The 16,631-nt window shown below is 42.5% G+C and overlaps 1 protein-coding gene across 4 annotated transcripts in view; it reads right to left on the reverse strand.

The window, feature by feature from the left end:
* Positions 1 to 13,254, reverse strand: part of IFNAR2 (interferon alpha and beta receptor subunit 2) — a 36,122-nt gene extending 22,868 nt beyond the window's left edge. The window contains exons 1-3 of one of the 4 annotated variants that reach the window (XM_037904850.2): positions 13,007 to 13,254; positions 5,240 to 5,284; positions 1,411 to 1,502 (exon numbers count right to left, since the gene is read on the reverse strand). In XM_037904850.2, coding sequence (XP_037760778.1) covers positions 1,411 to 1,450 — 40 coding nt within the window. In that variant the 5' untranslated portion in view covers positions 1,451 to 1,502; positions 5,240 to 5,284; positions 13,007 to 13,254. The remainder of the gene's footprint in view (positions 1 to 1,410; positions 1,503 to 5,239; positions 5,285 to 13,006) is intronic. The other 3 variants (XM_037904858.2, XM_043522916.1, XM_037904854.2) reach the window with 3 other exon arrangements.
* Positions 13,255 to 16,631: the final 3,377 nt, after the last annotated feature.

Here is a 16,631-nt window from a genome sequence, read left to right on the forward strand (position 1 = left end):
TGAGAATGCAAAGGGATATGATTCCCAAGTTAAATGGGGAATCTTCAGGGCAAATAAATTCACTGCTTATTCTGTTTCTTTTTCTATAGAGTTAAATGAATCTGCCAAAGCAGTTTCCTGTTAAAATGGCAGATGAGCCAGATTTTTTAGTTGTATAATGTTGTAGGAGCAGGATTTTATAATTGTACTATAAGTATTAATGTAGGATTTGATTTCATCCTGCTAGCCACCCTTTCTGAATAGCAGAAAGGAATGACCTTCTGGGACTATGAAAGTCTGTTTTCCCATATGCATTACAAATTGGGCCCTCTTTAGTTCTTTGTTTTAAGGTTTAGTTAGTAAGACAGTATTCTGTATTGTCTGTTAAGTAGATTAGAGGAACATTGGAGGCCTGGGTCTCAATGTAAACTGTCTTGGTTATAAAACTTAACAAGGTTTAATTTGTAATGCCTTTTTTGCTTGATTATAAAATACTGTTTGTATTCTCAAAGTCTCTGTAAAAGACTGTTTGTGTGAATGAGGAATGAATGCATGCATCAGGAAAGATAAGGTGTGAAGGCCATTGTTAACCAGATGGTCAAGAAAGGAGGAGTGAAGACACTTATTGAAATTTGATGGTTCTTTGGCATCAACAATGTGCACCCATGATTGAGGAAGGGCAGATTTGATGACCCTGAGGTGGAGGCTAGCACCCCTAAAGACAGGACAATTGATTAAATCGAAGCCAGGACAGATGACCCTCTCATAGGTGTTTTTGGAATGTTAACACCAATCAAGGAGTAACCAGTCAGAAACTGACACGGCAAAATCTATAGACTTCAACAGAGAAAAAGGACTATAAGAACAGGGTGCTTGGCCATGGGACTTCGGGTTCATCTTGCCACACTCCAGGAGCATCTGATCGCGACCGACAGAGCCTTGCTCCCCTCTGCGACCAATCTGGCTGGCCACTAGATTGATCCAGGCTCTGGACTGGTAACTCTACACCAACGCGCGTGTGTGTGTGAGAAAAAGATCCCGTGTGCTTCTTACAAGTATAACAATGTTAGGGTATTAACCCTGCTAAATTCCAATGATTTAAAATCCTATAGGAATAGCATACAAAAGTTTAGGACAGGAAATGAAAAATCCTCTATCCATCTGAAAGTACAGGGGAATTTAGGGATGTAGAATGCACAAGTTGTTCCAGAGCACCCCATTATTTAAAAAATGCCATGGAATCTTTACGGACCACTAGCAGTCTGGACCTTGACTGGGTGTCTTAGTCAAAAGGCAGCACTTCTAACAGTACAGTTCTCTCTAATAGCATGATGGTACATTAGGTCAGTAATTACTCAGAAGGAAGAGTGTAATCAATGAATGATCAGCACTGTTATTTCTTTGTACTGGATACAACATTAAGTAACTTACCAAGTTGACAAAAACACAGTGGTACATTCACTACTGCCATAATGATTTAGAAGCACATCTTATTGATTGAAGCACTCATTTTACTTCTGGATCTGCAATTATACCAAGCAAAACTTCAGCATAATTACTGGATGATTGATACTACAGAAGCCCTGTTGTGCTTTTAGAAGAGCTGATATCACACCTTTAATGTCATATGAGAACTGGGATGAAACAGTATCTTTAACATGAGAGATGCAGGGTTTGTAGTGTTTCAGATAAACATAGGCAAACATTTGTTTAAAGAATAAATATTTTCATTAAGAGTTTATATGAAAACAGTGTGACAGACTGACAATATCCTGAATGACCTTTATCAAATTAAGTTGAACATCTTTGGGGTCCACTGTATTAAACACAATTCTGTCTGTTGTTGTGGGTCTGTATGTATGTACCTTCTCTTGGAGACTGACCAATCTCTGGAAGCTTTTATGAAATTCAAAGGACTTTTTGGAACAATATCTGTGAACTGGATATCCTAGGAAGTACCTGAGGAATGCAAATGACCCACTTCCAATCCCCCCCCCTTTTTTTTCCAAACTATACCATGGGGAGGAAAAACCCAGTGTCTACTAATTCCAAAAATTGCCATTAATGAGGTTGTGGAAGTAGTCACTCCACAGGGATTGAAGCCATGCTTATTGTATCACAATTACTCTGGGCTGGATGGACATCACCAGGATGCCAAAGTAGTTGCAGTATGGAAACTGAAATTGGGCAACCACCTGCAAAGTGACCAGAAGAAATGCTTCAAGGACACACTAGAGCATAACTTGAAACAATGCAACATTAATGCTGAGACACATCAGAAACAGATCACTCTGGCAAGCAGTGGTCAATGATGGGGTTACCCAGTTCAAGATTAACTGCTGTAGGGATCTTGAGGCACAGAGGCTGAGCTGCAAACAGCAGCAGACTCTGGAGACACAGATTGTAATTCCTTCCTCAGTATTACACTATGTATGCACTTCATACAGAAAGGACTGCCATTCTTTCCTTGGCTTTTTTAGCCACAATTGTACTTGGAAGACATAAAATAGCTGCTGGAGTCATCTTCGGTCATGAAGGACAACAACAGGAGTTAACTCTAAGCTAATTAGTGTGTGTGGGTTCTTGTTTTAAATGTTTTCTCTAATGTTTATTACCTTGAGTATAAAGTAGGCAGTAGCAATTACCCTGTTAACGGTATCTGAAGAGAAAGCAAGCAGGTTCTGTTTGGGCAGCCTGCCTCTACTGAGGATAACACAATGTAGGCAGGAAATGATGCACCCTGGAAATACCCCAGTTAGATGGGAGAGGAACATGTTTCCATCCAAGTGGGGGAACTGGTGCAGAACTGGGAGCCTAGAGTGGGTGCCCTTGCTGGAACACTGAGGAGAAATGCAGGTGCCCTGAACTGTGACAGTTGGGAGCACTATGTCACTAGATCCAACATAAAAAATGGTTTGACTGTATGTGAAAGGCTACTAAAAGTGTGGCTTTAACAATGAATGTTTTTGGAAAGATGTGGAACATGAGGGGAAATTCAAGACGCACAAAATAGACTTCATAATTATATTACTCTTGGCCATAATTATTCTATCCTCTTAATATCGGTAAAATATTTTCAGGATGTAGCCTTAAATTCCAAACAGTGCATTAAGTTCCATTTTTGCAACCTGATTGCTTTCAATGAACAGATATAAATGAGGGCATAATTTGTCCTGAAGAAACCTTATTTCTGGTGAGAACGCTTGAGCCAGAAACAACAGTTTTGACTTATGTCTTGGGGAAATTTTACAAGTTAGACAGTTAGAAAAGGAGGAAAAAAACACACTTTTTAGAAATCTTAGAAGTGTAGGGCTGGAAGGGACCTGGAGAGGCTATCAAATCCATACCCCCCTGCTGAGGCAGGATTAAGTATACCTAGACCATTCCTTACAGGTATTCAGATATTTATCTACCCTGTTCTTATAAATCTCCAAGAATGGGGATTACACAACTTCCCCAGGTATCCTGTTCCAAGAAATTAACAGTAAGGGTGGTTAAGTGTGGCTTTTTTCTTCTTTTCCTAATATCTAACCTAAATCTCCCTTACTGCAGATAAAGCCAATTACTACTTGTCCTACCTTTGCTAAACAAACAGAACTGATCAATCAAACTGAACTTATAACAACCTTTCCCATATTTAAAGAAATATTTTTGCTCCCATCCTGGGCCTTCTTTGGATTAAGCATTTCCAATACGTTCAACCTTTCCTCATAAATCATGTTTTTCTAAACCTCTTATTTGTGTTGCTATCCTCCAACTCTAATTTGTTCATGACAAAGTATGTGCACCCAGAACTGGGCACAGTACTCTCTGAGGCATTGCCTGTGCCAAGCAGCTCAGGACAACTACTTCCTGGGTCTTACAGATGGTATTCCTGTTAGTGCATCCTAGAATATTTGCCTTTTTTGCCATAGCATCACACTGCTGACTCATTCAATTTGTGCTCCATTATAACCCTCAGATCCTTTTTCTGCCATACTGCTGCCTAGCCAGTTATTTCTTTCTTCCTAAATATAGTACTATGCACTTGTCTTTACTAATTTCAGACCAATTCATCAAGATAATTTTTAATTCTAATCTTGTCCTCCCAAGTGCTTGCAACCCTCCCAGGTTGGTGTCCTCTGCAAATTTTATAATCTACTCCATTATCCCAGTCATTGCTGTTAAACATTTTCATTAATGAGCAAACTTCATTCAGATGCCACTGAGAGACAATAAATGGAACCTCACAATGCCCTTTTTACAGTCACTTTAAAGAGCAGAAGTACACTTTAGCGTGTCACCTTTGAAGGATTGGATCCTTAAAATATCCATCTATTCCAAATGGGCTTCCCAAGACCACCTCTTTGCAGGATCTTGCCCCAAGGCCCTGATCCTGCAAACATTTATGCACATGCTTATCTGGACGTATGAGTAGTCCACTGAAGTCGGTGAAAATACTCGTGTGCAAAGTCAAGCATAAATGTAAACATTTTCAGAACCAGCCCCGAAACCCGCAATGGAATGTGTTTTGAAAAGTGATGGAATGCTCTTCAACAGAAAGCTTAGACATGATCAGCTATTGAATGAAACCATTGTTCAAGTTTGCACATCTGCATTACTGTGTCAATTTCCAAAACATGGATATTTCTTTTAATCTTAATCCTTACAATAAATCACAAAATACATGCAAAGTACTGAATATCTAGTGCTATGCAAGGTAGATGTATTAGTTACCTTTAGGACTCTGTTCTAAATATTCTGCTGAATAACCAAAGTAACAGGCATGTCCATACAGTCATGCATACAATACAATGAATAATTTATCTTTAAAATGATTCTGGTTTGAAATCAAGTAACATGCTAACAAGATGCAGTACAGCTTGTTGGAAAATCTAGTTAAATTTTCCCATCAGAACTAGCATATTCATCAAATCTAAGTCTTCTGTGAAGATGTCTTGAATAAATTCTGACAGAAGCCAGGCAGATTTCCTGCCAGCCTGCCCACCTACTAGGTTGCTAGGACTCTGGGCAGGCTGGGGAGCATCAGAAACATTTTGAAAAGGTCAAAACAATGCCTTTTCAATGTTTCTAAAACTTTTTTTGGATCTACATTTTTGTGGAAAACTTTGAAATTTTGGTTTTGTTCCATGTCAGAATGAAACCAGATTTTGAAATTTCAAAATCCTCCTTAACTGAATTACTGTTCCCAGCATGGCTGCTTAATACTGCTGTTAGAGGTGTATTGAAACTTTTTAATCCAGGGAACTAAATTACTTACACACACTTCTGTAGCTGAAAGGTCTAAATACACATGCAAACAACCCTGCAGGAAAGGAAGAAAAGAGAATGGAAAAAGAAGCTGTTAGCAGACAGAAGAAACACTACAAGAAACGCATTACATGACATTTAATATAAATGAAAGGAATTAAACATTACACTAATACCAAGGTAAATCAGTACAATGCCACATACCTGACATCACCCAAATGTACATCACTGTAAATGCTATATTCTACAGTGATACACTACACTCCAACAGGTTAGTATTGTACAAAGAGGAGATAAATGCAAGTAAATTCTTACTTTCTAGAGTCCCTCCCTGATATTGAAAGGTCATCTTAAAAACAAACAGGCATGCCCCAAGCATTGACAGAAGGTAGTTTCACCATCCCTATAACACATGTATTTCCAAGTATTAATGAAACAGTAGCAACCTAAGAAAAGTCAACTAAACTCTTTCAGTAGTTTGGATGTAGTGTCTCTTATAAACAGTCAGCACTTTGCAGCAGCAGAAAACACTGTTATGGAATTATAGTGTATAATTAATTCTAATCTGTGATGTAGCATAAGGGATTATATATGGCTAAATCTGTCATCCTGAAGTTATACAGCAACCTGGAAATCTTCTTACTTAAAAGGTATTTTATCTGGCCTTTTGTAAAATGGGAGACAATCAAATCTAAAGACTAGTTACAGCATTTAATGCTCACCTACTTCACAGTTCATGAACTCAAATGGTCATCTTTTCAACATTTTCTCTAGTGCTTTCTGAATATTTGTTACAGGAAAAAAAACTCAGAAGTAAAAGAGCAATCCCTCTGACAATATAAATTCTTTTTACCAAAAAAAAAAAAAGCTGAGGCAAAGGCTTGCAGGCACACAAATGTTCTTACAATGCATATAAACTTTAAATGTTATAATTTAAAAAAAAAGCCCACAACCACCACCAAATACTAGCAACTTTTAAAATTTGCATCTGTTGAGATACATTCAAATAACAATTCTGCCCCACTAGAGTTGCAACCACATTATATTCTCTGAATGGAGCCAAAGTATTGCAGTGTTAGCTTTTTATAATTAAGCTTAAGGAAGTATTTGTTGATTTGGATCTTTCAGGGAGAGAAATAAATTGAAAGAGGGAAAACTGCAATCTGTCACAGATTTCATTTATGGATCAGTTTTACAGTTCTCCATCTAAAACATCTGGCAGTGACTTGTGTGTGTTAAAACAAGCTGAAAAGAAGTCGAGGCCATTGCTGTGGACATCTTTAAATCTAAAAATATAATGGGAAGTGGCAAAATACCATACTCTATTGGTTTCTTCAAGTCTGATTTAGCCATACATTATGGGCATAACTTTTTTGTTTAAGAAATTGCTATCAAAATGCAAGTTGACTTTGAAATTAAGCTTTGGTTAATTTTAATACAATTTGTAGTTTTGGGGATAAGGAATTTTGTCAATTACCAATCCTTAATTTCCCTTTCAACTTCTAATACTTGAAAGAACAGCCATGTGTCCCTCTTGAAAAGGGTTTTCCCTACATACACAATGACAGAATGCAAACTTGGTGATTTTGGATCTGTATATGGACACTGAAACTCCAATGGAAAGAATGGTGGAAATAAGTTTTTTTTTTTCCACAGCCTCACTTCTACAATAGCACTGCATTCACACTTGCTGATGACTATTCTGTGTAATGGAATACTGACAGTTATGTCCAGAACTGTGAAACTTTGCCTCAGGCTATGTTTACACTCAGAACATGACACAGCAGCAGCTATGTTGCTGCAGAACATCAGTGTAGACACTCACTACAACAACAGGAGCGATTCTCTGTTGCTATAGTCAATCCACCTCCTTGAGAGGCAGTAGCTAGGTCAGCGGAAGAATTCCTCCATCGATCTAGCACTGTGTACACCAGGGTTAGCTCAGCTTAAAACTACATCTCTCAGGGGGGTGGATTTGACACTTTTGAGTGATGTAGATGGGTCAACGTAACTTTTTAGTGAAAATGAGGCCTCAGGCTTCACTAGGAAAGAACTAGCACTCATACGAGCCATCCCCTTAATCAGTGTCCTACTTGAGAATTCAAACTCAACTCTGAATTTCCAGGTTTCTAATACTGACTTTTTTTTTAACTTTAACAAGCTTGAATGGTAATATACCATATAATGGGGAGGGGGGCACGAGGGGAAAGGATAGCTCAGTGGTTTGAGCATTGGCCTGCTAAACTCAGGGTTGTAAGTTCAATCCTTGAGGGGGCCATTTAGGGATGGGGGCAAAAATTGGGGATTGGACCTGCTTTGAGCAGGGGGTTGGACTAGATTACCTCCTGAAGTCCCTTCCAACCCTGATATTCTATGAAAACACTGATGTGTCTGCAATATTTTAGGCCAAACTCTCATGAACAGGAGTCTGATAGCTGGACTGTAAATGAAGTGAACAATACCACCATCACCCTTTTAACTGACTACTCTTGCTTAAAGATATCCAGGGGAACAAAGATTTGCCTGCTGCAGATCTACTGAAGTCCCATTCCTCTAAACCTTGCAGGCACTCAGGATCAGTACATAAATAGGAAGCGGGTTCCTCTCCAATTGGCCTCCTAATGTCTACAGGACTGGGGCTCTCTTGCAGAAATGGGAAGTTGGGTGGGACTATGCCTGGCAAGAAGCTTGGAGGATCAGCAGAATCAGGGGAAGTCTCTGTCCACATTCTGCTGCCCAGCTCCCAAGAAGAGACTCTTGAACCCTTGTCACATTCCATCAGGCTACCTTGTGTTGCTCCTTAGTCCCCATAAAGAGTTCCAGCGAGTGAACATTCCCTTACCTTGCATCCAATGAAATGAGCTGTAGCTCACGAAAGCTTATGCTCAAATAAATTGGTTAGTCTCTAAGGTGCCACAAGTACTCCTTTTCTTATTCCCTTACCTGTTGCCTCTGACTCCCCTAAAACTTAAGCTAAGTCTACACTATAGCCTATGTTGGCATAACTTATGTCACTCAGAGGTGTGAATAAATCACCTCCTGAGCGCCATAACTTACACCAACATAATCGCTCGTGTGTCCAGCCCTATGTTGGTGGGAGAACTTCTCCTGCTGACATAGCTTCTGCCATTCACTGAGGTGTTTTTATTATGCAAAGGGGGAGCTCTCTCCCATCGGCATAACATGTCTTCGCTAGATGCGGTGCAGCTACATTGGTACAGCTGTACTGCTGCAGTGCAGTACGTTTAGACATGGCCTTAGTAAGCTCTCCAGCCCCCTGACAACCTCCTTATCTCTGTGAACCTCATGAGGCCTGGTCCACCTTGGGCCCTTAAGAGGCTCATCCCTTCCTCAACTCCCATGAACCTTAGGTTGCTTAGCCACTCCTCCCCACAACAGTTCATTACTTTTAGTGACCCACAAACTCTTAGTTCATCAGCCCCTTGGCAAACAGCCAAAGATTAAACAAACTTATTAAGGCCCATGGGCCACTTGGGGTGGCCTCCATGAGCCTAAAGGCTGGGCTACATGAGAAATTTAGATTAATCCAGCTATGTTGCTCAGGGCAGGGGTGTGAAAAATCCACACCCTTCAGTGATCTAGTTAAACTGACCTAAGTGCCCATGTAGACAGTGCTAGGTCGAGGAAAGAATTCTTCCATCGACCTAGCACTAACTACTGCTGCTTAGGCAGCTGGATTAACTAGAGAAAGGGCAGAACCCCTCCCATCTGCATAAGTCCTGTCTACACTTGTACTACTACAACAGTGCAGGGACATGGGGGTGGGTGGGTGGGAGCAGAGTATCCTCAGTATTTCTCCGAATGTTCGCAGGGGCTTGTCTACCACACTGGAAGAGCTCAGGAGGGCAAGCAAGGAGTGGAGGTAAAATGACCTACTTGCTTCCACTCTTCAATCCCTCCTGCTTGTAACAGCTCTGTCATCTGGAAGATGCAGCAGAGCAGAAGAAAATCCCAGACATCCCTGCTCCCCCACACACCTTGAACCTGAGTAGGCTTGGTGCCAGTGTTTTCACCAGGAATTGAAATTAGGTGGGAGTGTTCAAAATATGGGAGGGGGGTGGTGAGGACCAATGAGGGGTGAGATCGTTAGGGCAAAGGTGGGCTGTATTGCACCGTAGTAAAAACTGAAAAATGTTTCATGACCACTTTATTAGATTTAACTCCTGTTTTTAAATCATCACACAAATTTAAAATTGGCTGCACAAGCCTAGTATGAAGCACTATATCTACATCCTTCTTGGTTTCTTGTTGTAATTTTGCACAAGTCTGTTAGTTAACTTCTCGAATGCAGTGCATTCATTTTTGGTGGCTTCTTATGTGCCCGGTACTTCCAGTCCTTCAAGATATGCTCATGATCCCGCAGAAGGCGACTTCTTTCAGAACACAAAATTCTATTCGATAAGGAAAAAATGCTCAACTGTAGCTGTTGTGACTGGGACTAGAAAGAGATTAATTCCTACTACTTTCATCCCAGGAAACATAGCCTAAAAATTAGGCCAAACCACTAGCGATGATGAAGTTGAAGTCAAATCTTCATTGGTTCATCATATGATATTCCACTTTGTGTTCAAACTCTCTATTCTGTCATGATCACAGGGCAGCCCCATTGCAGGTAGTACCTCATTCCACTCAACTGTCAGAGTTCTATAAGACAGGCATCTGTAAAAGCTATGCAGAGGTTGACAGAATGCAGAAGTTGCTGTTGTAAAGATGTAAGAATCAAGTCTGTGTATTTTATTTATTTTTTTTTTCAGGTGGTTTAACAAACACTTCTTGTCCTCTTCATTTAAGGAGTCAATAGAAGTGCCCTAATTAGTCAACTTCTGAACTGAAGTCTTTGCTTCTTCCAGTAAGTTTTCAATGGATATCTCTCTGATTGATCCAAGCGTAGCTTCCACTGTTGGACAGAGATCTACTACTGTTGTAGCAGATGCCTGGATGGCATAGTTTAATGCCCCAAGCAGTCTCAAGTAGACTTACAAGAGAGAAGGACGATTGTCTTCTCTGAATGTAGTAGCAAAAGCAGTCCACCAGCCTCACTACTTAGATTTGTCCCGTCTTGGTAGATACTTTCCAAAGTCAATAATAATGGCTGCAGGAATTTTAAGACAACAGCCAAGGATCGCTCATGAGAAAGCCAGTGGGTTTTCCCAGATTGGACTAATTTGAACTTCAGTCCCAGTGTATCTTCTATATTATCCAAGAAGTTCAGTCCTTTTGGACTCTTGCTGAAAAAAGTATAATGAAGACATTAAGTTTATAGCTTTTCAAATGCCTTTTGAAGATTCTGAAGCTCCTACTAGTGCTAGTTGGAGTAGATGGCCTCTGCATTGTGTATTGGAGAGATTAGGGTTACACTTTTGTCTGATCAAAGCTTGTACTCCATTATGTCTTCCAGAGAAGTTTGCAGCTCCATGAAATGCACAAACAGCCATCTCTTTGAAATTCAATTTACAAGCATTTAACTCTAAGACATGGGTTGTCAGAGATACAGCCTACCACTGACATCAAGATAACGTACGCAGTGACTTAATACTTGACACCCATTTGCACTGGTTCATTCATCTGCCATGTACGCACATTTTCTGAATGCAGTGAGGGAGTTCTTCATGTTTTCAGCGGCTGAGTCTTTCACTGTTGCACTGCATGCTTCTAGCCAGTCAGTTGAGTTTCTTGCAGAACAATAGTGAGCATTTGCTGGTCTTGTTCAGAACCAGTTTCCAACTTCAGGATTAACAAATGTTAATCAATGGCTATTATTCAGCGTGGGCAGGGATGCAATACCATGCTCTGAGAGCCTCTGCTTGCCAGAAGCTGGGAGTGGATGACAGGGGATGGATCACTCGATTCATTGCCCTGTTCTGTTAATTCCCTTTGAAGCACCTGGCATTGGCCACTGTTGGAAGACGAGGTACTAGGCTAGATGGACCATGGGTCTGATCCAATATGGCCATTCTTATGCAGAAATTAATCATGTTTAGTACAGAAACTCCCCAAGATAATGACCTCTCAAGATAACAACAACCCTGGCAAATGTGTTTTTGTTTTAAAAAAATTTGGCCTACTAGGAAATTTATATAAGTCTAGCATTCTAGAACCATCACTGAAACATAGTACAACAAATGTTCTTTTAACGTGCCCCTTCCTTCTCCCTCTACCGCACCCCACCCATAGTTGTTGTCCTTGGTCAGCAAGGACCCAGAGTTCAAAGGTGCTTTCTCATGAGTTCACTTCCCACCCTGGGAGGTGTGGAGGAGAAGACACCTTGCTCATTCCTCCAGGTGCTTGCCGTGCTCTGGCTGCTGTTGTTTATCATGCCACCATTCACTCCATTGCTGATGGCCCTGTGCCATCACCTTCTGCTACCACTGTGACCTCTCTGAGTCAATCTCTTGAGGTTCCACCCAGCTCTCAGTGTGGGAACCTCATAGCAAGTGCCGGCTAGGCTGTCTTTTCCACAGAAATACTGTCCTACAGCAGGTCTAAGCACTTAGATCTGATTATTAGTGATTTCAGCTCTAGTGGTCACTTAACAAAAGACACTCTCTGGCACCTAATAAGCTTTATCTTTAAATAGGGGAGAGATGCAAGTCAAATAGTGCCTGTGACTCTTAGGCACAGCCCTCACCACCAAGCAAAACCCCTGCCTGTGTCTGTGTCTCTCCCCTCAGCTCCACTGGGATCTGCAATCCAAACCCCTTGCTTATCAAGTGCAGTTCAATTGAGGGTGACCAGTATTTCATTTGTAATGAAAGAGGTGCTGGAGCTCAAGCAAGTTCTTTACTTTCATAACTGATGTGGCAAGCCCAGAGGTCCTAGGGCTATAAACTGTCAAGCCTAAAGGGGCTGGGGCTCAGCCCTGGCAAAAATTAAGCATTGAGGGTGAACCCCTCAATCAGGATAGACTAAGTATAGTTCTGCTGCCCTTTACTCATACAATAAGGATAACATTTCATGACCCCCCACATTCAATACTAAAGTGATTTGTAACCCACCACCAACCAATATTGACCACTTGGGTAACACAGCTCTGTCTGCTGGATACCTAGGCAGAGTAGGTGAGTTCATGTAAATACAGTCTGGTCCTGAAGCCTTCCCCCCCCCTCCCCTGGCTCATCACTAGCTGTCAGGCAGAACTCAGTCAGACCTTGCTTACAAATCAGAATTTGAAATTATAAGGTTGATCAGCATTGTGGAAATGAACATGCTGACAGTGTCAGAAAAACCAACAGCTGTATGAGGAAGCTAGTCTTTGTTCATACTTTTCAAACCTAGTAGACTTTTCCAGGTACAAGTATTTTATCAAACACTGCATGGGCTTTTAAAGTGTGTATTTTAATGCTTCAGTTTCAATTCAAATTTCTAACCACTGACCACACTGGCAACACTGCGCTGTAACTAGCTGACCACATGGGGGGGTGTTGGGAAATCCCTGGAAGGGCCCCCCCCTCCAATCCCTCCCAGCCAGCCGCTCTCCCGCTCCACGTCTCTGACTGGAAACAGGCTCCCTGCCCCAGCGACAGCCCCGCGCCGCGCCAGAGCCCGGCGCTACCCCCAGGGCGGCCGCACCCCGGGGCAGCGAGCGGGGCGCTCGGGGGCCGCAGCTGCAGCCTCCGGCCCAAGGCCCCAGCCCCGCTGCCAGCCGAGCGCGGCAGGGGGCGACAGCACAGGCCCGGGGCTGGGAGGCGAGGGGGCCGGCCCCGCCCTGCTCCCTGCCGGGCAATCCGCTCGCCTGCTTCCTCAGCGCCCCCTGTACCTGGCAGCGGCGCGGCCCCGCTAGGAGCCGGGGCGCCCGGCGGCTTCTCATGGCGACCCGGGCCGGGCTTAGGGCTAAAGCGAAAGCGCCTGGGCGGGATCTGCATCGCGGGGCGGAAACGAGGGTGGTGCGTGAGCTCGGGGCATCTGCACATCCTGGGCCCCGCTGGCCGGGCTCCCTTAAATGCTGCTGCGGAGCCGCTTGCTTCCCCGAGAAGAGCGAGCACCGCGACCCGTGCGTGAGCCTGCGGCGGGAGCCAGCCCCGCATATGCCACAGCCTCCCCCGCCCCCCACTACCCCTTACAGCTCCCCACCAATCCACCAACACTCCCCTAGACACCCTCTGACCACACAGCACAACCCCCCTACAGCCCCCGATCATAAACCACCCCCCAGCAGCCCCTACAAATCCCCTAATCAGACACTACAACCTGCTCAACATCCCCATACACACCCAATGACCCCATACAGCCCCATACACCTCTCGCTCCCCCAAAACCCTTGCCACTCAGCTAGTAGCACCCTCCAACCCCCTGCACACCCACCACAACTAGCCCCCCTGTGCACCCTCCAACCCCCTTCGCCACACACCCCACCTCACTCAGCACCCCCTCACACCTCAAATCTTCCCTACTGCTGCACTTAGAATCCTATAAGATTAGGGTTGGAAGAGACCTCAGGAGGTCATCTAGTCCAACCCTCTGCTCAAAGCAGGACCAACCTCCAACTAAATCATCTCAGGAAGGGCTCTGTCAAGCTGGGCCGTAAAAACCTCTAAGGATGGAGTTTCCACCACCACCTCCCTAGGTAACCCATTCCAGTGCTTCTTCACCACCCTCCTAGTGAAATAGTATTTCCTAATATCCAACCTAGACCTCCCCCACTCCAACTTGAGACCATTACTCCTTGTCCTGTCATCTGCCACCACTGAGAATAGCCAAGTTCTGTCCTCTTTGGAATGCCCCTTCATGTAGTTGAAGGCTGCTATCAAATCCCCCCTCACTCTTTTTTCTGCAGACCTAATAACGCCAGTTCCCTCAGCCTCTCCTCATAAGTCATGTGCCCCAGCCCCCTAACTATTTTCATTGCCCTCCGCTGGACTCTCTCTAATTTGTCCACATCCCTTCTGTAATGCGGGGACCAAAACTGGATGCAATGCTCCAGGTGTGGCCTCACCAGTGCTGGATAGAGGGGAATAATCACGTCCCTTGATCTGCTAGCAATCCGCCTACTAATACAGCCCAATATGCCGTTGGCCTTCTTGGCAACAAGGGCACACTGCTGACTCATATCCAGCTTCTCGTCCACTGTAATCCCTGGGTCATTTTCTGCAGAACTGCTGCTTAGCCAGTCCATAGTGGTGCATGGGATTCTTCCTTCCTAAGTGCAGGACTCTGCTCTTGTCCTTGTTGAACTTCATCACTTCACTTTGCTTCCCTGTTATATAGCCAGACTCTCAGCTGCACTATTAATACTCAAAAAGAAAAGGAGTACTAGTGGCATCTTAGAGACTGACCAATTTATTTGAGCATAAGCTATAGTGAGCTCAAATAAATTAACTGGTTAGTCTCTAAGGTGCCACTAGTACTCCTTTTCTTTTTGCGAATACAGACTAACAGGGCTGCTACTCTGAAACCTATTAATACTCAGTGTATTTCTCAGAAACACAGTATAACTATTTAGTATAACACGAATTCTCAGGGCATGCAACATAACTTGGCTTAGCTAAAGATGTTGCATCTTTCTTTATGATGAGGAAGTACTGTTCTGTTTGATCCCTAGTCCCTGACCTCTCTTTTCAACTCATACATGCCTAAAACAGGAGATCTGTCTCAGACTAAGGCCTGGTCTACACCCAGTTTTTTTTACCAGTATAACTGTTGGTTAGGAGCATGATTTTGACTGAAATAATTATATAACTCCCATTTTGGATGCAGTTATATTGATATAAAGGGATCTTTCCATAGGGGTATAGTTGTACTTGTATAAGTACCTTTATACTGATAAAATTGAATCAATACTGGAAGGTAGGAGGTTGTGTCACTTTAACTACACTGCTACACTTAAAACAGTACAGCTTTTGTGTTTAGACAGGCCAGTAGGGGGTGAGGGAGGTGGATTTTTATGGGAGCTCTTTGCCAAAATATCAGGAGCTCATAATTCTCTGTTTTTAATGGTGGAAGGAATACTGTGGTAAAGGGAGCTATGTTTTGGGGGCTTTTGGAAGAGCTTTTGATTGTGCTGGAAGGGTCTGAGGTCTCTCTCTCTCTCTTTTTTTTTTTTTTTTTTTTTTTTTTTTGAGGGAAGGAAGCTGTTGGTTTATCTTTCCAGATATTATTGTACGAAACCAGTATAAGAGCCACAATCTGGAACTTTGTCATTAACATAGGACCCATTCCAGTAGTATTGTTTTACTTGTAAGTAAATTTGGTGCTTGTGATTATAATGTTTGAGTGCCTCATGAGCATTAATAAATTAAGCCTCACAGTACCCCTGTGGGGTAAGAAAATATTCTACCTTTTTTACAGTTCATATGGTGAACCTGAGGTACGGAGCATTTAAGAGAAATCTCAAGAATTTTCTGATTCCTAGTCCTGTGTCCTAATCACAAGACTGACATGTTTTAACTAACATGACAGTCAATACTACTTTTCCCTTAGTGGCGAAAAGGCTATGGTTAAAAACATGTTAACTGGTTGTGGTAAGCCTAAGGTACCTTTTAAATCAGGCATCAGTGTAGGAGGAGATCCTAAGTTTAACCGTGACTAGTTAACATTTTTAAACATGACTATCCTTGCCCACACTAATGTTTAACATAAGGTTAGTTAAAATAGATACCACTTCGGAACAGGGGGAGAATATCTGGAGGAAGGCCAACATCTCATGTATTTGTGTAGCCATTAATGAAAATTATTACGAAGTATATTAGTCAATGGTAACTCACTCTATTTAAGCTCAGGAAAATATATAAAAAAGGGAGTCATAAATACTGGAGAGGATGTGGAAGAACTGGGACCTTTCTGCAGAAAACACCCTTGAGAACTAAGGACCATTTCATACCTCCGTGTTTTCCACTCGAAGTCAGATTTGTTTGACTTTGCCTTCTCTAACAAACACACTGTAATAGCTACATTTATACTGAAACAAACACACACCCCCACACTCCCTACCAAAACAAGATACTTCACTGCACATGCTTCTGCTTTTCGGCAGAGGATGAGAGAACTAACACCGTGTGACAGATGTGTAGTCATGTTGCTTAATTCACTACTGGAAGATGTGCAGATTCTATGGTGATGAGCATAGGGTAAGAACCTATATAGAATAGAATATGGTGGGAATGCCCCAATAGTATTATGCAGAAAAATAACAAGTTAAAGTTAGGCTGCTCTCAGAAGTCGTTCTAATAGGTTACAGTCCAAATGAGGTGATTAATCACAGGAAGGACCCTTAGATAACAGTCATAATTACTACCAGCAACCAGCTGTATGATAGCTCATATTTTTTGTGTGTGTGTGTTTTAAGTGATAGATCCTCCAACATTAGTGGCATGGAGAAATAAAGTATGAAAAGTACTTTCAGTGGAAAAAAAAAAAAAAGACTTATCAGAACCAAGTAGATTTTT

This window comes from Chelonia mydas, chromosome 1 (genome assembly GCF_015237465.2).
Source record: "Chelonia mydas isolate rCheMyd1 chromosome 1, rCheMyd1.pri.v2, whole genome shotgun sequence".
Lineage (NCBI taxonomy): Eukaryota > Metazoa > Chordata > Testudines > Cheloniidae > Chelonia > Chelonia mydas.